Here is a 22,379-nt window from a genome sequence, read left to right on the forward strand (position 1 = left end):
CACACACAAAAAAGAAAATTATAGGCCAATATTATTGATGAAAAATAGATGCAAAAATCCTCAACAAAATCCTAACAATCTGAATCCAACAATACCTTATTATTATTATTATTTTTATTAGTTGGAGGCTAAATTATTTTACAATATTGTAATGGGTTTTGTCATACACTGACATGAATCAGCTATGGAGTTACATGTATTCCCCATCCCGATCCCCCCTCCCATCTCCCTCTCCACCCAATTCCTCTGGGTCTTCCCAGTGCACCAGGCCTGAGCACTTGTCTCATGCATCCAACCTGGGCTGGTGATCTGTTTCACTATAGATAATATACATGCTGTTCTCTCAAAACATCCCACCCTCGCCTTCTCCCACAGAGTCCAAAAGTCTGTTCTGTACATCTGTGTCTCTTTTTCTGTTTTGCGTATAGGGTTATCATTACCATTTTTCTAAATTCCACATATATGTGTTAGTATGCTGTAATGTTCTTTATCTTTCTGGCTTACTTCACTCTGTATAATGGGCTCCAGTTTCATCCATCTCATTAGAACTGATTCAAATGAATTCTTTTAATGGCTGAGTAATATTCCATGGTGTATATGTACCACAGCTTCCTTATCCATTCATCTGCTGATGGGCATCTAGGTTGCTTCCATGTCCTGGCTATTATAAACAGTGCTGCGATGAACATTGGGGTGCACGTGTCTCTTTCAGATCTGGTTTCCTCAGTGTGTATGCCCAGAAGTGGGATTGCTGGGTCATATGGCAGTTCTATTTCCAGTTTTTAAGAAATCTCCACACTGTTTTCCATAGCGGCTGTACTAGTTTGCATTCCCACCACCAGTGTAAGAGGGTTCCCTTTTCTCCACACCCTCTCCAGCATTTATTGCTTGTAGACTTTTGGATAGCAGCCATCCTGACTGGCGTGTAATGGTACCTCATTGTGGTTTTGATTTGCATTTCTCTGATAATGAGTGATGTTGAGCATCTTTTCATGTGTTTGTTAGCCATCTGTATGTCTTCTTTGGAGAAATGTCTGTTTAGTTCTTTGGCCCATTTTTTGATTGGGTCATTTATTTTTCTGGAATTGAGCTGCAGGAGTTGCTTGTATATTTTTGAGATTAATCCTTTGTCTGTTTCTTCATTTGCTATTATTTTCTCCCAATCTGAGGGCTGTCTTTTCACCTTGCTTATAGTTTCCTTTGTAGTGCAAAAGCTTTTAAGTTTCATTAGGTCCCATTTGTTTAGTTTTGCTTTTATTTCCAATATTCTGGGAGGTGGATCATAGAGGATCCTGCTGTGATTCATATCGGCGATTGTTTTGCCTATGTTCTCCTCTAGGAGTTTTACAGTTTCTGGTCTTACATTTACAAAATGGATTTTTAATCCATTTTGAGTTTATTTTTGTGTATGGTGTTAGAAAGTGTTCTAGTTTCATTCTTTTACAAGTGGTTGACTAGTTTTCCCAGCACCACTTGTTAAAGAGGTTGTCTTTTTTCCATTGTATATCCTTGCCTCCTTTGTCAAAGATAAGGTGTCCATAGGTTCGTGGATTTATCTCTGGGCTTTCTATTCTGTTCCATTGATCTATATTTCTGTCTTTGTGCCAGTACCATACTGTCTTCATGACCGTGGCTTTGTAGTAGAGTCTGAAGTCAGGCAGGTTGATTCCTCCGGTTCCATTCTTCTTTCTCAAGATTCCTTTGGCTATTCGAGTTTTTTTGTATTTCCATACAAATTGAGAAATTGTTTGTTCTAGTTCTGTGAAAAAATAATGTTGGTAGCTTGATAGGGATTGCATTTAATGTATAGATTGCTTTGGGTAGTATAGCCATTTTGACAATATTGATTCTTCCAATCCATGAGCATGGTATGTTTCTCCATCTGTTTGTGTCTTCTTTGATTTCTTTCATGAGTGTTTTATAGTTTTCTATGTTTGCCCATGTCACACACAGTGATGGAGGTTAATGAATTTAATTTTTTAATTATCAAATAAGTTTTCATCCTACCCATAGAAATCTTGTGACCTCCTTCATATTTCTAGGTTTTCATAAAAAAGAGGAGAATCATAAAAAAGAGGCTTTTACTTTCAAAAATTTATTTCCTAGATTCCTTACCCTTAATTTGAGTTTTAATCACTAATAATTATTTTCTCTTCTGAAAAAAGTCCTCTAACTTTCTCCTCACATGGAACCACAACTTTTCTACCCTCATTTCAAAAAACACTACTATTGATTAGTTGCTGTGTATCATAAGTTTATGAAAGCTTTATGGACTAAGTAGTCAATGTACTAGATGGAATAGGTAAAAACACTTGTTTAAGTGTAATTCTTAAGCCTCATGAGAACTCCCCACAAAAACCTCTTATTTATTGGCAAAGTGTCTTGTTAAACCTTGGGCTCGTGACAGGATTCTGGACTCCTTAATCTCCCAAAGCCCTGTTCCTTGAATTACAAACACTTGCAGGTTTTCCATTTATTTTTCTTATTTTTTTTTTTTTTTGGAAGAAATAACATCCTTACTTAAGCCAGTCATCTCCCCAATATTCATATCCATAAGACCTCCCATTTCCCAACAAGTACAAGAACAAGAAGAAAAATAAACTATTTTCATAAAAACAGCTTAAAAATAACCATCCTGAGAAAAATTCATGCACCATCCAGGGACAAAACACAGTCAAATTTCAAATTAGAATATTTTCTTCTGTGCCATGTTTACTGAAACAAAAATAATTAGACAAAGTATAAGCAAAGTATACTGAGATTAGTAGACTTTAAATCACAAAATTGAATTTAGTCTAGATGTTTTCATTAGAAGATATACAACTGTAAATAAAGCAATAACTGCCCTGAGCTATACTTTCCCTTCCAGGCAGTATATATGTTAACAATCTGTTATGTGAAGGGCTGGCTGTATAAAAGTAAGAAAATTCTTTGTCAAGAAAGCAAAATGTGTATTGTTAACAAAAGCAAAATTGTTTATACTTAACAGTTTTGTTAAGTATTTATGTAACAATCATTATGTAACCTTATATCTCAGGGATTAAATGAAATATATTCTTGCTCAAGGAAGACATTGTCTGATTCATGCTACCGATGGCAAGTTGTGGATAAGATATCCATGAAGACACCATGTTAATCTCAAGTTCCCTGATTTGACCACCAGTAGACCTGTCTTATATTTCTACAGGGAAAAACATTCAAACTAAAAGAAAAAACAGATTTTATAAATTTTTTGAATGATATTAATAAAGGGGAGAAAGTGAGGAAAGGAAATTTCGCTAGTGGGTAAGAAAAAAGAGACCTATTCTAAAAAAAGTGGAAATAAATTGAGAGATGACTCACCACATGGTGAAAAAGAATAAAAAATATTGTCAATAAAATTACTATGATTAAGCACAAAACCTTCCTGCCTTTGACCAACTGCACAGAGATAGTCTATTCAAAATTATCTCCTACTCAGAGTTTTTCTCAGAGCAGTTTTCACATCTTTATTTCTCAAGCTATAGATCAAGGGGTTCATCATGGCAACCACATTGGTATAAAAGACAGAAGAGACTTTTTCCTCATCCATAGACCCAGCAGAAGATGGTTTGAGATACATAAATGCACATGATCCAAAGAACAGAGAAATAGCAATGATGTGGGAACTGCAGGTGCTTAGGGCTTTGGACCTGCCCTCTGTGGACCTGATTTGGAGGACGTTGGTGAGGATGAGACCATAAGAGACAAAGATTGTGAAACTGGGCACAGTGATGTTGATGCCCACCACAATGAAAACTACAAGCTCATTGACATAGGTACTTGTGCAGGAGAGCTTGAACAAAGGGTGGACATCACAGAAATAATGGTTGATAGTGTTTGCATCACAGAAGGTCAGTCTCAGCATGTATCCAGTGTGAGCCATGGCACCAGAAAAGGCCATCAAGTAGGAAGCAAGCATAAGGCTGGAACACACTTTAGGGGACATGGCAGCATTATACAAGAGTGGGTTACAGATGGCCACATAGCGGTCATATGCCATTGAAATCAGCACATAGATTTCAGAAATGACAAAAAAACAGAAGAAGTAGAGCTGAGTCATGCACCCCATGTAAGAGATAATATTCTTCTTTGATATGAAGTTAATCAGCATTTTGGGTGTAAACACAGAAGAATAACAGAGATCTATGAAGGACAAGTTAAAAAGGAAAAAGTACATGGGGGTGTGCAGGTGTGAATTCAGTACAATTAGGATTATCAATCCAAAATTTCCCAATACAGTGACCATATACATTCCTAGAAACAGTAAGAATAGAGGGAATTGGAGATCTGGTAGGTCTGTTAATCCCAACAGAATAAATTCAGTCACAAAAGAGTAATTTCCAGGAGCCATTCTTCTCTAAGGGAATCTGTGGACACAGGAGAAAGGGTTCCATTAGAGAACAACTCGGCTCTTCCACAGTATCACATCCTACAAAAGAGCACTGTTGTTTTTCTTGTTTTATAATAGCCAGGACATGGAAGCAACCTAGATGCCCATTAGCAGACGAATGGATAAGGAAGCTGTGGTACATATACACCATGGACTATTACCTAGCCTTTAAAAGAATTCATTTGACTCAGTTCTAATGAGATGGATGAAACTGGAGCCCATTAAACAGAGTGAAGTAAGCCAGAAAGATAAAGACCAATACAGCATACTAACACATATATATGGAATTTAGAAAGATGATAACGATAACCCTATATGCAAAACAGGAAAAGAGACACAGATGTATAGAACAGAATTTGGACTCTGTGGGAGAAGGTGAGGGTGGGATGTTTTGAGAGAACAGCATCGAAACATGGATATTATCTAGGGTGAAAGAGTCAGTAAGTTTTATCCAATTCTCTTGGGATCTCATGGACTGCAGCCTGCCAGGCTCCCCTTTCCATGGAATCTCCCAGGCAAGAATATTGGAGTGGGTTGCCATGCCCTCCTCCAGGGGATCTTACCAACCCAAGGATTCTTCCCTGTTCTCCAGCATTGCATGCAGATTCTTTACTGACTAAGCTACCAGAGATGCCTTTATTAGAGCTGTTATAGGCTAACTATAGAAAAGTACATCACAAACAGAGGGAAGCCCAGTCCTGCCTTATGCAAGCATACCTGCTGGAAAATCCAAGGGGAAGAGGGATGGATTAGGATACCATTGTTCTATTGTCATCTCAACTTTTCCTCATTCACTTGAACTCTTCCTTCACCAGGACAACTGGAGGCAGTGACCCTAACAACAGCCTAGTGATTTCTTCTAATGCAGGTTAGATCTGATGTGGTAGAAGCCAGGAGCACTGTTTTAAACCAAGATGAAGGAACCAGAATCTATGAGAAATACGTTACTCCCCTTGTCACAGAGCAAAAGCCATACAGGAGGAGAGAATTACACCTACTTAGGGGAAACTTCCCGACTTATATGTCATTTGTGCCCCCTCATGTCTCTGAACATGTTCTGACCCCTCTCCAACAGATGCTTCCACTAGTTTCATTTCATTCACAGAACTGGACAACATGAGAAAGTGCGGGCGTGTATCAGGTCCCTGGACTTTCCTCTCAAAAAGGGGAATCATTACTATAAACTGAATTCTAAAATGCACCCTCCTTAGTTCAGAAAACCTCAAGGTTGGCTCCCTTTTCAGTTGTCTTTACCCAGTTGATACTGGAGATGCAACTTCCAGTTCCTAAGTCTTGATTTCTTTGATTTTCTGATGAGATGGCATCGACATGTGCCCTCCAAATGTCTGTGAACTACTGTGATCTCTGATAATCATCTTCAGTCCTTTCATGCAGTATAGAAAAATTAAGCCTTTTGTTTTCACACTTGCTACTTGATTGGACACAGAAGATTTAATATGAGTGTAATTATGTAATGTATTTGGTTAAAAACAGGCTAGATGCTTGCTGAGTCTTTTCCCCAGGGAGTTCATTAGAGGAATACAGGGAATAAGGAGATTGTTGATCCCTGTTTATGATCTGTCTTTAGTTCCTTATGGACTCACTCTTTTACTCATCTTTCACTTTACTGTAAGGTGGATCAAAGTATATTCCCAATCTCATTATCTTCACCTCTGAAGGGAAAGTTACTATATTGCTTCATTCTCTCCTTATGCCCATTTACAAAGTGGACATATTTTCTGCAAGAGTCCTAATTCCAGAGTTCTTTATTTCTTTGTCTAAAATATTTCAAATGTTGAAGTAACTCATTTCTTGTTCTCTCTCAGGATATTTCTGAAATTATTGGTAATGTTGTATATCCTTTCTAGAGTTTATCCTCTTAATATATACCTGAAATTTCTACCTGAATCTCCTGCTGGGTCATTTTCTGTATCACTTCATTAACTGAAGTTACCAATCTTTTCTCATCATAGAAAAGAGCAGGGGCCTATAAAATGAGAGAGAGTATTGTGAATCTTGCCTTCCTTCTTCCACCCTTACCAACTACAACACTTGGAACAATTTACTTAATCTCTCCTTTCAAATATTTAAAATAGGGATGGTAAGGAGAACATCTCTTTCATTGGACTGTTGTGTCAATAAATGAAAAATATCTAAGTGAAATGGTTGGCACTGTACTTGCCATATGGTGAATAGTTAATAAGTGTCAGCTGTTATTATTTATATTATCATAAATTCCAGTAGTGTCTCCCTTACACCACTCAACAAACTTCTTCCTTTAGTTCCTGTGTTCCTTTATAAATTGTAAATTCTCCAAAGACAAACATTTATTCTACTCTCTTTGCTATTTTGCTAATGAATCTCAGAACAGTGCAGAGTACCTAGAAAAAACTCAGTGTCTCTTTCTGAAAGGCAAGTTATTTTTTGCCTGAAACCCTCCAGAATATAATCAACATTTCTCTTATGCAAAGACACAGCATCTACACTCACAGTGTCCTTCATCCATGTCCCTCAGCCACCACATGACTTCTGGATTTCATGTTTAAAGTGAAGTATAATGTTGAACTACTGTGGCCATTATTATTCTAGCATTTTCCTAGCTATTTACCCTTATTTAGTCATGGACACTGCTGATAGAATAAGGTCTGAACTCATAGTTCTGGCCCTCCCTAGTTCAAGAATATTTAATGGTTCTCCACTACCCATTTGAAAACGGAACCTATGGAGTAAAAATACAGTTCTTACAATGATGATTAAGTCTTTGCTAAAACTAATGAAGAAATTGAGTCAGAGTTATCTTTGATGAGAAGCCATGAAAATACCATTTTGATTGATTGGAGTATATTTTACACAGATCAAATATTGAACAAACTTTCAGCCTTCTCAAAAATATAAAAAAGAATGTTGGAGGATGTCTAAATTTGAATTGCCTTGAGAGCTTCAAGCCATTTTAGAAATACAAATGTATTCTAAATTTAATTTTTTGAGGAATCTTCATAATGTTTTCCATTGTATTGCAGCCAGCAGTGCACAAACATTCCCTTCTCTCCACACCCTCATTAATACTCCATTTTCTTGTAGATAATAGACATTCAGAGGGTTGAAGTGATATCTCACTGGGGTTTGATTAGCCTTTCCCTGAGATCAGTAAGCTGAGCATCTTTCCATGTGTGTGTGTTAACCATCTATTTGTCTTCTTTGGAAAAATGTCTATCCAGTTTCTTTGCCCATTTTTAAATCAGGTTGTTTATTTTCTTGATGTTGACTTGTATCAGTTATTTCTATATTCTGGAAATCAGCTCTTTATCAGCCATGTCATTTGCAAATCTTCTTTCATTCAGTATGCTGCCTTTTCATGTTTTAAAATCATTTAATTTATTTATTTACTTGCGACTGTGCCAGGTCCTTGTTGTTGCACAGGCTTTTCTCTAGTTGCAGAGTGTGGGGCTACTCTTCACTGCAGTGGCATCTTTTATTGAGGATAAGGGGTCTCTAAGGCAAGAGAGCTTCAACAGTTGCAGCACTTGGGTCAGTAGTTGCACCTCCCAGCCTTTAGAGCACAGGTTCAGTACCTGAGGCACATGGGCTTAGTTGTTCCACGGCATGTGGTATCCTCCCAGACGAGGGGTTGAACCTGTGTCTTCTTCATTGGCAGGCAGATCTCTACCACTGAGCCACCAAGGAAGCCCTGCCTTTTCATATTGGTGACAGATTCCTTTACGGTGAAACAGTTTTCAGTTTGAGTAGTTCCGTTTGTTTTCGCTTTTGTTTCTTTTGGCCAAGAAGACATAGCCAAAGAGATACAGCTAATTCTGATGTCAAAGAGCATTTAGTCTATGTATTCTGCCAGAAATGTTATGATTCCAGGTCTCACCTTTAATTTTTTAATCCATTTTGAGTTTACTTTTGTATGTGGTGTGATGGTGGCCCAGTTTCTTTTGCATGTAGCTGTCCAGTTTTCCCAAAACCCTTTATTGAAGAGGCTATCTTTCCCACACTTGTATTCGTGATTCCCATGTCATAGATTCATTGACCAGACAAGTGTGGGTTCATTTCTGGACTCTCTGTTCTGTCCAATTGATCGACATGTGTTTTGTGTCAATACTATGCTGTTTTGATCCCTATAGCTTTGTAGTATTGTTTGAAATCAGGAAGTGTGATATCTCAAGACCTGTTCTTCTTTTTAAAGACTGTTTAAGATATTTGGGTTTTTTGTGTTTCCACACAAATTTTAGAATTATTTGTTTAAGTTTTATGAAAAATGTTATTGTAGGGATTGCAAGAAATTTCCTTGGGTAGTATGGATGCTTTAATAATATTAATTTTGCCAAACCATGAGCATGGTGTATCTTTCAGTTTCTTTCACCAGTGTCATCATTTTCTGAGCATGGGTCTTTCACTTCCTCAGTTAAGTTTATTCCTGGGTATTTTATTCTTTTTAATGCACTTGTAAATTTGATTGTTCTCTCAAACAATCAAACTGTAAATTTGATTGTTTCTCTTTCTGATAGTTTATTACTTTAGAGAGATGCAACAAATTGGTTTCGTGCACATTTACTGAATTTATGAATGAGTACTAATGGCTTTTGGTGGTTTCTGTAGGATTCTCTTTTTCTACAATCATGTCTGCAAACAGTACAAGTTTTAGCTCTTCCTTTCCAATGTGGATGCCTTTATGTCTTTTTCTTGTCTGATTTCTATGGCTAGGACTTCCAATACAATGTGGACTGAAGTGGTGATAGTGAGCATCTTGGTCTCAATTCTGGTCTTAGAGGAAATGCTTTCTGCTTTTCACCATTGAATATAATGTCAGCAGTGAGTTTCTCACATGTGGACTTTACTATGTGGAGATGCCTCCCTCTGTGGCCATTTAGTGAGAGATTTATGAAAAACAAGTATTGAACTTCTTCCAAAGATTTGTTTTTCATCTATTGAGATGATCATATAATTTTTTATTTCAATTTGTTAATGTGGTATATCACATTGATTGATTTCCACTTATTGAATCATCCTTGCATCTCTGAGATATATCCAAATTGATAATGGTGTATAAGCCTTTTAATGTATTGGTGAAATCGGTTTTCCTATATTTTCTTAAGAATTTTTGCAGCTGCGTTCATCAGTGATAATGGCCTGTAAACATTTTGTGGTATTTTTGTCTTATTTTTATATTAGGGTGAGGCTGCTCTCAAATAATGAGCTTGAAATTGCTCCTTTCTCTGAAATTTATTGGAATAGTTTGAAAAGGATAGCTGTTCTCTCTTTTTATTTATTTTTTTCATTTATTTTTATTAGTTGGAGGCTAATTACTTTACAATATTGTAGTGGTTTTTGTCATACATTGACATGAATCAGCCATGGATTGGAATTCACCTTTGAAGCCATTTGGTCTTGGACTTTTTTAAAAATACTGAATCGACTTCATTACTGACAAGTGACCTGTTCATATTCAACTTCTTTCCAGTTCAGTCTTGGGAGACTGTACATTTCTAGGAATTTGTCCATTTCCTCTAGGTTGTCCATTTTATTGTCATTTAATGCTTCATATAATCTCTTATGATCCTTCTTATTTGTGTGGTGTTGCTTGTAATACTTTTTTTTTTCATTTTTATTTTATTTTGGGGGCCATCTGTCTTTTGTCTTGATGAGTCTGGCAGAAGGGTTATTGATTTTGTTTATCTTTTCAAAGAACATAGTCTCATTGACCTTTCCTATTGTATTTTTTCAGTCTCTGTTTCACTAATTTCTGCTCTTTTCTTTATAATTTCTTTCCTTTTATTAACTTTGGGTTTTTTTTATTTCTACTCTTTATATTTTCTTTAAATACAAGGTAAGGTTCTTTATTTGAGATTTATCTTGTTTCATGAGGTAGGTTTTTATTGCTATAAACCTTGAAAAAAGATCATATCTAAATTACTTATTTCCATTTTAATTGCATGAGTATAGCTAACTTCCACCTTCAAAAATTATTTTACAGAATAATCTGATGGAATGAAACCTAATTTGAAAGTTCATTTTTTCTAAAAATGAAACAAATTTAATTTCTATTTTGAGGCTTCTCAAATGGAAGATCTGTGACAAGCTGTTGAACATTTTTGGCACCTCAAGTAATGGTAAAATAGAGAATAGAGTGAGTGCACCTCTGCATACCTACAAAAGTTATAAAGAGTGTGATCATTACTGACTAATTTAGATTCACTTCTCTGTATATAAGGAAGACAATTTTATAAAAAGGGATAGCAGATAAATGAAAAAAAATACCAATCTAGGTCAATGGTTTTATATAAAAAGATCTTATTAAATGAAAATCATACATGTTGATATTGAGATCAGGGGATGTGTTATGAGTGAAAACTTCATTGAAAACTACAAATCAAGGATACAGTGAAAAGTTAAAAACTGTTAAGGTGAACATCTAAAAATATTAAAAAGCAGATGATTTAATGTGAGTGTAATGATGTAATGCACTTGGTGAAAAACAGGTTAGGAGCTTGCTTGGTCTTCTCTCCAGGGTGTAGATTATATGTATAATATGGAATAAGGAAACTATGAATTCTGGTTCACATTCTGTCTTTAGTTCTTATGGACCTACTCTTTTACTCATTTTTGCTTTGTTCTAGGGACTGTACATCCCTCAGGTAGATCCAAAGTGAATTCCCATCTCCTCATTATCTACACCTCTGAAGGGAAAGCTACTAAATTGTCTCATTCCCTCTTTATTCCCTCTTTATTTACATTTACTAAATGGACGTGTTTGTGTAAGAGATCTACTTTCAGGTATTATTTTTTAAATCAGAAATTCTTCAAATGTTGCAGTGACTCATTTCAGTTGTTCTCTCTCTGAGATGTCTCAGAAAGAATCTGTAGTATAGTACATCCCTTCTATAGTTTATGCTTTTAACACATACCTGAAATTTCTACCTGACTCTTCTACTGGCTCATTTTCTGTAATATTTCAGCCATCAATTTTTTTTCTCATCATAGAAAAGAATAGGTGCCACGGAGTTAGAGTATTGTGAATCCTACCTTCCTTCTTCCTCTGTTACAAACTACATCATTTGGGAAAAGTTACTTAATCTCTTGTTTCTCCTGTGTAACATAAGGAATGATAAAATAGCGTCCTTTTCATTGAGCTGTTGTGTTAATTAAATAAAAAAAAGTAAAATGGTTTGGACACCATATGGCATATGATAGTCAATAAATGACAGTTGTTATTATTCATGTTCTCATAACTTTCACTAGATTCTGTTACATAACACTCATAGACTTTTTCCCTTTGTGTTCTCTATAAACTAAATTCTATAAGGACAACCATTTATTCTATCTTGTTAAATCTTTGGATCTTGAATCTAAGAACAACAGAGTACACGGAAAGAATTCAATGAGTACTCTGAAACTCATATTAATTTTGTCTAAGAGCTTTCAGAATACACTCAAGACTTTTCTTATGCTATGTTAAGCTTATATTAAGCTATAACATCTGCAACCACAATGACCTCATCCATGTCCCTTAGCCACCACACAATGATTGTGGAGCCCCCCAAAAACAAGTCTCTCACTGTTTCCATTATTTTCTTATCTATTTGCCATGAAGTGATGGGGCCAGATGCCATGATACTAGTTTTCTGAATGTTGAGTCTTAAGCCAGCCTTTTCTCTCTCCTCCTTCACTTCCATCAAAAGGCTCTTTAGTTCTTTTTCACTTTCTGCCACAAGGTTTGTGTCATCTGCCTATCTGAGGTTATGGATATTTCTCCCAGCAATCTTGATTCATGCAGTCCAGCATTTCTCAAGATGTACTCTGCATATAAGTTAAAAAGCAGGGTGACAATATACAGCCTTGACATACTCCTTTCCCTATTTGGAAACAGTCTGTTGTTCCATGTCTAGTTCTAACTGTTGCTTCTTGACCTGCATACAGATTTCTCAGGAGGTGGGTTAGGTGGTCTGGTATTCCCATCTCTTAAAGAATTTTTCCATGTTTGTTGTGATCCATGCAGTCAAAGACTTTGGCATAGTCAATAAAGCAGAAGTATATGTTTTTCTGGAACTATCTTGCTTTTTCAATGATCCAATGGATGCTGGCAATTTATCTCTGGTTCCTCTGCTTTTCCTAAATCCAGCTTGAACATCTGGAAGTTCACGGTTCATGTACTGTTGAAGCCTGGCTTGGAGAGTTTTGAGCATTACTTTGCTAGTGTGTGAGATGAGTGCAATTGTGTAGTAGTTTGAGCATTCTTTATCTTTGCCCTTCTTTGGACTGGAATTAAACCTGACCTTTTCCAGTCCTGTGACCACTGCTTAGTTTTCCAAAGTTGCTGGCATATTGAGCGTGGCACTTTCTTTTTCTTTTTTTTCCATTTATTTTTATTCGTTGGAGGCTAATTACTTCACAATTTTGTAGTAGTTTTTGCCATACATTGACATGAATCAGCCATGGATTTACATGTGTTCCCCATCCCGATCCCCCCTCCCACCTCCCTCTCCATCCCATCCCTCTGCGTATTCCCAGTGCACCAGCCCTGAGCACTTGTCTCATGCATCCAACCTGGGCTGGTGATCTGTTTCACCCTTGATAGTATACTTGTTTCAATGCTGTTCTCTCTGAACATCCCACCTTCACCTTCTCCGAAAGATCTAAAAGTCTGTTCAGTACATCTGTGTCTCTTTTTCTGTCTTGCATATAGGGTTATCATTACCATCTTTCTAAGTTCCATATATATCCCTTAGTATACTGTATTGGTGTTTGTCTTTCTGGCTTACTTCACTCTGTATAATAGGCTCCAGTTTCATCCATCTCATTAGAACTGATTCAAATGTATTCTTTTTAATGGCTGAGTAATATTCCATTGTGTATATGTACCACAGCTTTCTTATCCATTCATCTGCTGATGGGCATCTAGGTTGCTTCCATGTCCTGGCTATTAAATAAATGACTCGATCAAAAAATAGTCCAAAGATCTAAACAGACATTTCTCCAAAGAAGACATATAGATGGCTAACAAACACATGCAAAGGTGCTCAACATCACTCATTATCAGAGAAATGCAAATCAAAACCACAATGAGGTACCATTACACGCCAGTCAGTATGGCTGCTATCCAAAAGTCTACAAACAATAAATGCTGGAGAGGGTGTGGAGAAAAAGGAACCCTCTTACACTGTTGGTGGGAATGCAAACTAGTACAGCCACTATGGAGAACAGTGTGGAGATTCCTTAAAAAACTGGAAATAGAACTGCCATATAACCCAGCAATCCCACTCCTGGGCATATACACCGAGGAAACCAGAACTGAAAGAGACACATGTACCCCAATGTTCAACGCAGCACTTTTTATAATTGCCAGGACATGGAAGCAACCTAGAGTGTGGCACTTTCACAGCAACATCTTTTAGGATTTGAAATAGCTCAACTGGAATTGTCTAGTGTTCTTAAGTGCATTATTTGGAGAGAATTCTTCTTTTCCCAGTGGAAAAAAACATTTCAAAATGATAAAGAAAACAAAGAGATAATATATTTACTATTTAATGATATTACTCAGCAGGAACTAGAGATGATATGTAATTTGAAAACAGTGGGGAAAATACTTATATAAAAATGTAAATAAATTATTTGAACAGAACTCAAATTTCTTTCTGGTGCCAGGAATAAAAGATAACAGAAAGAATATGGTAAGAAAGCTGTCACTAAAATTGAACAATATCTCACTGTCCTGTAACTCATGGACACAGTGAGTGTTTTTAATCAAAACTGTCTCCTCCTCAGGGTTTTTCTCAGAGCATGTTTGACATCTTTGTTCCTCATGCTGTAAATTAATGGGTTAAGGAAGGGAACAGTATTGGTATAAAAGACAGAAGAGATTTTACCCTCATCCATAGACACAGCAGAAGATGGTTTGAGATACATAAATGCCCCTGATCCAAAGGACAGAGAAACAGTAATGATGTGGGAACTGCAGGTGCTGAAGGCTTTGGACCTGCCCTCCGTGGACTTGACACGGAGGATGTTAGAGAGGATAAGACCATAAGAGACAAAGATGGTGAGGCTGGGCACAATGATGTTGGTGCCCACCACGATGAACATTTCCAATTCATTGATGTAGGTACTTGTGCAGGAGAGCTGGAGCAGAGGGAGGATGTCACAGAAATAATGGTTGATGGTGTTTGCATCACAGAAGGTCAGTCTCAGCATGCATCCAGTGTGAGCCATGGCACCAGAAAACGCCATCAAGTATGAACCAAGCATAAGGCTGGAACACACTTTAGGGGACATGATAACATTATACAAAAGTGGCTTACAGATGGCCACATAGCGGTCATAGGCCATTGATGTCAGCAGATAGCATTCAGAAATGACAAAAAAACAGTAAAAGTAGAGCTGAGTCATGCACCCCATATAAGAAATAGTATTCTTCTTTGATGTGAAATTAATTAGCATTTTTGGCGTAAACACAGAAGAATAACAGAGGTCTATAGAGGACAAGTTAAAGAGAAAAAAGTACATGGGGGTGTGCAGGTGTGAATTCAGTGCAATTAGGATTATCAATCCCAAATTTCCCAATACAGTGACCATGTACATTCCTAGAAACAGGAAGAATAGAGGGAGTTGGAGATCTGATTGGTCTGTTAATCCCAACAGAATGAATTCAGTCACAAAAGAGTCATTTCCAGGAGCCATTCTTCTTTATGGGAATCTGTGGACACAGGGGAAAGGGTTCCATTAGAGAACAACCCAGCCCTTGCCACAGTGTCTCATCTATGAAGGAGGGTAAACACTGGGAATGTCAGAGACTAATCCTACCTGGCCCCACAGAACCTGCCTTTACCTTTATCAGGATACAGAGTGATGTGGACTTGTATAAGCTAAATGCAGCAAAGGAAATCACAAACTTCAGAGTTAAGTCCAGTACTGTTATATGAAAATAAATTTCTGGAAACACAAAGGGCAAGAAGGACAGACCAGGGCAGAGCCATCGAATGTCTCTAAACATTCTCTGATGACTCTCTAACAGATTCCTCCGCCAGTTTCATGTAAGTCTCAGATCTACAGAAAATGAGAAAGAATGGGCATGCATTCAGTCACTGTACATTCATTTCAAAACAGGGAATAAATATGTAAATTGAATTCAGAAACTCACCTTAGTTCAGAAAACCTTAGGGCTGGCTCCCTTATCCTTGGTCTTTACCCAGTTGGGACTGGAAATGCTATTTCAGATTCCTGAGGCTTGATTTATTTTATCCTGAGAGGTGTGAGCCTAGACATATGCCTGAGAAATCTTTCTGAGCTATTATGATTTCTGATAATTATTTCAGTTCTTTCAAGCCTCAGAGAAAATAAAGCCTTTTAATTATCACACTTGCTACTGGATTAGACACAGAGGATTCAAAGTGAGTGTAGTGATGAATGCACTTGGCAAAAACAGGCTAGAAGCGTCTCAATCTTTTCCCTAGGGAGTAGATCATATGTATAAAAGGGGATATGGAAATTATATATCCTGGATCATGATCTGCCTTTAGTTCCTTAGGGACTCTCTCTTTTACTCTTTTTCATTTTAGATATTGTGCATCCCTCAGTGTAGATCCAAAGTAAATTCCTGTCTTCTCATTATCTTCACCTCTGAACAGAAGGCCGCTACATTGCTTCATTCCCTTTTTATTCCAGTTTCCCAAATGGACATATCATCTGTAAGACTCCTATTTCCAGATTTCTGTATTTCTTCATCAGAAATTTTTCAAATGTTTCAGTAACTCACTTCAGCTCTTCTCACCATGAAATGTCTCTGAAATAATTTGCAATGCTATATATTCTTTCTACAGCTTATACTTAAAAAAGAAAAAAAAAAAAAAACAAAAACAACCTTGTAATTTCTACCTGATTCTCTCACTTGGTCATTTTCTGTAACATGTCAGTAATTGGAATTATGAATTTCTTCTCATTATAGAAATGAGTAGGGACCATGGAGCTAGAGAGAGCATTGTGAGTCTTAATTTAGTTACATCCTATAATTCTTTGGGCAATTTATTTACTCTTTCAGTTCAAAGTCATAAAATTGGATGGTAAATATGGTATCTCTTTTATCATGCTGCTGAGTTAATTAAATGAAAAATGTCTAAGTAAAATGACTGAATCAGTGCCTGGCATATGGTAAATAGTCAATACATGTGAGTTGTCATTATTCATGTTTTAACAAATTCTACTAGATTCTCCATCATAACACACATCAGAGTTTCCCCCCTCCCCTGAATACCTGTGTTTTGATAAACACTAAATTCTATAAGGAAAAATATTTTTCTTATCTTGTTTACTGTTTGGCCCCAAGATCTAAGCACAATGCAGGGGACATGGAAGGAACTTAATAAATACTTCTGATAATCATGTTGTTTTTGTCCGAGAATGTATTCAACATTTTTCAAATGCTAAACCGTAGCATCTAGAAGTACAGTGACCTCCACCCATGTGCCTCAGCCACCACACAACTTATTGCTTTTTGTGCTTAAGCTGAACTACAGTAATGGTGAACTTTAGTGCTTCCTAATGATAATTTTAGTATTTTCCAAGATACTCATATTTAGCCCTAAACACTGAGGTCTGAAATCACAGCTCTGTCCCTCCCTAGTTCAATATCTTCAATGGTTCTCCATTACACATTTGAAAATTGAAGCATGAAATAAAAGTATAATTCTCAAAATTATGATTAATCCTTCATTATAACTAAGGAAGAAATTGAGTCTGTTTTATCTTTGATGAGAAGCCATGAAAATACCATTTTGATTAATATATGTATTTTGTGCAGATTAACCTTTGAAAAAACTTTAACCTTCTCAAAAATCTAAAAAAGAAAATTGGAGAATTTTTACTTTTTACTTGTCTTTTTGTTTTTGCTTTTTTTACTTGTCAATTTTTACTTGTCTTGGGAAGTTCAACCTATTTTATAAATATATGTGTGTTTGTGTGTAAAAAATAAAAATATGTGTCTATATTTACACACATTGCTTATATATATTGGAAAGAAGGTTAAGAATACTACTCTATAATAAAATAGGGTTCTCTTGCTAGTAGAAAAGCATCAGACTCTCAGAATGTCTTCTTTACTGCTCATAAAAAAGGAGTTCCTCAACACACAAAACAGTGACTTGTGCTGTCATGATTATGTGATTTACTGATTTATTTTTTTGCATGACAATGCCTAAGAGAGAGAGATGGAAAAGACAAATAGGCACTAAATTTCTGGTGAATCAAAATAAAGATTGTGCTATTTGAAATTTTAATTTTTGGCTTTTTTGAAACTTTAGTTCTGTATTATTTATTTAGAATCTTCTCAAAATAATGTACAATATTTAAATCTACTAATCAAACTAAATTAGGTAAAAAGATGTATGATACATATGTAACATTATGGAAAAGGATCCAATGTAAAGAGAAAACTATTAATTATATGAACTGAGGCTATAAATACTCCAGGAAACTTCACAAATGCTTATGATATTTAATAAGAGATGCTAGACAACAAACTATGGAAATTTCTTAAAGGGATGGGAATACCAGACCACCTAGCTTGCCTCATGAGAAACCTATATATAGGTCAAAAAGAGCAACAGTTAGAACTGGACATGGAACAACACTGGTTCCAAACTGGGAAAGGAGTACTTCAAGGCTGTATATTATCACCCTGCTTATTTAACTTATATGCAGAGTATATCATGCAAAATGCCAGGCTGAATGAAGCACAAACTAGATTCAAGATTGCAGGGAAAATTATCAATAAACTCATATATGCAGATGACACCATCCTTATGGCAGAAAGTGAAGTGGAACTAACAAGCCTCTTGATGAAGGTGAAAGAGGAGAGTGAAAAAGCTGGCTTAACTCAACATTCAGAAAACTAAGATCATAGCATCTGGTCCCATCACTTCATGGCAAATAGATGGGAAAACAATGGAAACAGTGACAGACTATTTTTGTGGCTCCAAAATCACTGTAGATGACGACTGCAGCCACGAAATTAAAAGATGCTTGCTCCTTGGAAAAAAAGCCATGACCAACCTAGACAGCATATTAAAAAGCAGAGACATTACTTTGGCCACAAACATCCATACAGCTAAAGCTTTGGTTTTTCCACTAGTCATGAATGGATGTGAGAGTTGGACCATAAAGAAAGTTGAGTGCAGAAGAATTGATGCTTTTAAATTGTTGTGTTGGAGAAGACTCTTGAGAGTCCGTTGGACACCAAGGAGATCAAACCAGTCAATCCTAAAGGAAATCAGTCCCGAATATTCATTGGAAAGACTGATGCTGAAGCTGAAGCTCCAATACTTTGGCTACCTGATGTAAAGAGCTGACTCATTAGAAAAGATCCTGATTCTGGGAAAGATTGAAAATGGGAGAAGAGGATAACAGAGGATGAGATGGTTGGATGGCATCACTGACTCGATGGACATGAGTTTGAGTAAACCTTGGCAGTTGGTGATGGACAGGGAAGCCTGGCATGCTGCAGTCCATGGGATCACAAAGAGTTGGACGTGACTGAGTGAGTGAACTAAACTGAACCTGACTGTGTTCCTGAGACCCTGAATACTGAATGGACTGTCATTCCCTTCTCCAGGTGATCATGTTGACCCAGGGATTGAACCTGGGTCTCACATTGCAGGCAGTTTCTTTACCATCAGAGCCACTAGGGAAGACCCTAAGTAAACATAAAGCAGCACAAAGAGGACCTGACAATCCATGATTCACGTGATCAGTGCTGTTTTCATGTTCTCTTCAGAGCCAAGTGGCCATGTTTGAGTGCCCTTTCAGTTCCTCAAACAGTTCCATAGCTGAAAACTTCTGAAAAGATCAAAGGAGAAATAGGACTCAGAAATTCGTTCTAGCAAATTCCACAAAGTAATGGAATCTGCATTATTTGAAGGAAAGTGCAGTAACCTGGAATTTATCCTATCTGGGATACCAACAATCCTATCAACAGTTCACTCATAGGGACATTTTGTTGCCTCTGAGATATGTTAGATCATAAACTCTCTAAAAAGTCTATAACATAATATTTGATACACGAGGAACATAACACTGGCTCTAAAGACTTTTTCCTAAAGGGGAATGTCTTCTTACGGATTTCATCTGTCTTAAAGTAAAAATGTTCTTTTGAATCAAAACTACTACAGTGTGAAAATTAATCTCTGATAACTCTCCTTGGGAATTAAGGAAGAAAGTTATTTGGTCCAAGTAAGCCCTTATCAGAGAATGGGAATTTTATCATTTGGAAATGTTTTGGAAATATTTTGAAATGTTTTCATGATAATCTAGGTAAACAACTGCCTTTGGTGGAAGTTTTTGACTTGAGTAGATATGAATTAGAAGAAAAAATTGCTTTAGGGAATTTCCCACATGAGGGCTCTGAAGAAAATTTTAAAAATTAGACTAAGATCCTTGAAATATATGTCTAGTATATTTTAACTGCAGAAAACTATAAATTATAATACTATAGGGTAACAAATTGGTAATCATTTTCCAATTCATTTCCTCTTATCTCATTGGAAGAAGGCTTTGAGCCCTTTAGAGGAATATTAATAGGCAAAGGAAGCAGCTTTTCCTGAAATGACTTCAGGAGAAGAAAGTATACAGCCTCTTCCTTTTACCTCTCTACCCTCTCTCTTACTGTCATGATGGTAACGAATTGTACACTGAAAACACTATAACACCATGACTACCTTTGGTTTTAACCAATGGAAAAACAAAGATTTTAAATAAATATATTTAAAAATAGTGATAGAAGCACATTAGAGAAATGAAGTGAAAGAAAATGAAATTAGAGCATAGATATGAATTTGCTACATTTACATACACACATGTGAGGGATAAATATGTGTGTGTGTGTGTCACAGAATACAAAAATAAGCCATTCCATTTATGCTCACTTGATTTTCAACAGTGATGCCAAGATTATGTGATAAAGTAGTCTTTCCAACAAAAGTTACTAGAATAATTAAGTTCATTTTGAAAGAATGAATTTGGAACACTCCACAAAATAAGAAAGTTAGCTAAAAATAAACCTCATATCTAAATATGAAAGGTAATATTATTAAACTCCTAGAAGAAATCATCAGAGTAAATCTTTTTGACTTTGGGATGGACAATGGTTCTTAGATATGACTAACAAAGGACAAATGAAAAAGTGGATGCTGAACATCATGAAATTAAAAACTTTTGAGGTTTCAAAGATATCATCAAGAGAATGAATAGAGGACTAACAGAATGGAAGAAATACTTTTAAATAATATATCTGATAAACACCTAGTATCCATAATACATTCAAATCCAAACACATACAATCTTTTTTCCATTTTAAAGCATGTTTCTTCTGGGTTTTGAAATATAATCACTTCCCTGATGGCTCAGATGGTGAAGAATCTGCCTGCAATGCAGGAGACCTGGGTTCAATCCCTGGGATAAAAATATCCCTTGGAGAAAGAAATGGCTACCTACTCCAGTATTCTTATCTGGACATTTCCATGGAGCTTTTGGGTACAGTCTATGGGGTCGTAAAGAGTAGGACACTATTGAGAGACTAACATTTTCCCTTTTTTCATATGGCATTGTGTAAGTTTAAGATGTATAGTATAATGATTTGATTTACATGCATCATGAAGTAATAACCACAATAAGAACACCCCTCACCTGATATGGATACAAAATAAAAGGGAAAAAAAGTATCCTTTTTCTTTGTAATGAGAACTCTAAGGATTTTCTCTCTTAGCAACTTTCATAAAAAACATACAGCAGTGTTATTTATACTTATCATATTGTATATTACATCCAATACTTATTTATCTTAGAACAGGACATTTGTCCTATCTTCATCCACTTCCTCTTCCCTCCAGATCCCCACCTTTGGTAACCATGAAAGTGAAAGTTGCTCAGTCATTTCCAACTCTTTGTGACCCCATGGACTATATAGTCCATGGAATTCTCTAGGCCAGAATACTGGAGTGGGTAGCCTTTCCCTTCTCCAGGGGATCTTCCCAACCAAGGGATCAAGCCTAGGTCTCCCACATTGCAGGCATATTCTTTACCAGCTGAGCCACAAGGAAAGCCCACTTGGTAACCATAAGTGTGATCTATTTTTCCAAACATCTGTTTCTTTTTTTGCTTTTAAAGTATACTTTACCAACAACATTCTATTAGTTCCTAATGGATAATAAACTGATTTCCTATTTCTATACACTTTGAAATTAACACCAATATGTCTTGTTACCAACTTTCAGCATACAAAGCTACTACACTATAATCAACTACTTTCCCCACACTGTTCATTCCTATCACTCATTTATTTTGTAACTGGAAGATTATACCTCTTAGACTCTCTCACCAATTTCTCTCCAATCCTCTCTTCCTTCCCTCTGGAAACAATCTGTTTATTCTCTGTATCTGTAAGAGCTTCTGCTTACCTATGTTGTTACTTTTTTCTGTTTTGTAGATTCCAAATATAAGTGAAATCATAAGTGAAATCAGTATTTGTCTTTCTCTATCTGACTTATTTCTCTTTACATTCTGTAAGTTCATTTATGTTCTCTCAAATAGCAAAATTTCATTCTTATGTATAAGAAATATTCCATTGTATAAATATACACCACATCTCCTTTATCCATTCATCTATTATATCATTGGGCCTTTAGGCAAATGTATCTTGGCCATTATAAAAAATGATGCAGTGAACTTCAGGGTATGTATATATTTTGGATTAGTGATTTTATTTCCTTTAGGTAAATACTCAGGAGTGGAGTGGCTGGACTCTATAGTAGTTCTGTTTTTAAATGTTTGAGAAAACTTCACACTATTTTCCATTGTGTTTACCTGCTGCCAATGGTGCATAAGGACTCTCTTTTCTCCTCATTGTCAGTAACAAATTTCACTTGTTGTCTTTTTGTTTGCCATTCTGACAGTAGTGAGGTATCTCCTTGGATTTGATTTGCAT

At 36.3% G+C, this 22,379-nt stretch overlaps 2 protein-coding genes across 2 annotated transcripts; both read right to left on the reverse strand.

The window, feature by feature from the left end:
* Nucleotides 1-3,445: 3,445 nt before the first annotated feature.
* LOC122430983 (olfactory receptor 147-like) lies at nt 3,446-4,372 on the reverse strand. Its single transcript, XM_043451991.1, has one exon. The coding sequence runs from the start codon at nt 4,370-4,372 to the stop codon at nt 3,446-3,448; it is 927 nt and encodes a 308-aa protein (XP_043307926.1).
* Nucleotides 4,373-14,155: 9,783 nt separating this feature from the next.
* On the reverse strand, nt 14,156-15,088 carry LOC122430956 (olfactory receptor 145-like). Its single transcript, XM_043451942.1, has one exon. It carries the CDS (start codon nt 15,086-15,088, stop codon nt 14,156-14,158), a length of 933 nt encoding a protein of 310 aa, XP_043307877.1.
* Nucleotides 15,089-22,379: the final 7,291 nt, after the last annotated feature.

This window comes from Cervus canadensis, chromosome 29, assembly GCF_019320065.1.
Source record: "Cervus canadensis isolate Bull #8, Minnesota chromosome 29, ASM1932006v1, whole genome shotgun sequence".
NCBI lineage: Eukaryota > Metazoa > Chordata > Mammalia > Artiodactyla > Cervidae > Cervus > Cervus canadensis.

Excerpts from the sequence above, each read along its gene's own strand:
- LOC122430983 (XM_043451991.1), bottom strand. The coding sequence starts at position 4,372 with ATGGCTCCTGGAAATTACTCTTTTGTGACTGAATTTATTCTGTTGGGA.
- LOC122430956 (XM_043451942.1), bottom strand. The coding sequence starts at position 15,088 with ATGGCTCCTGGAAATGACTCTTTTGTGACTGAATTCATTCTGTTGGGA.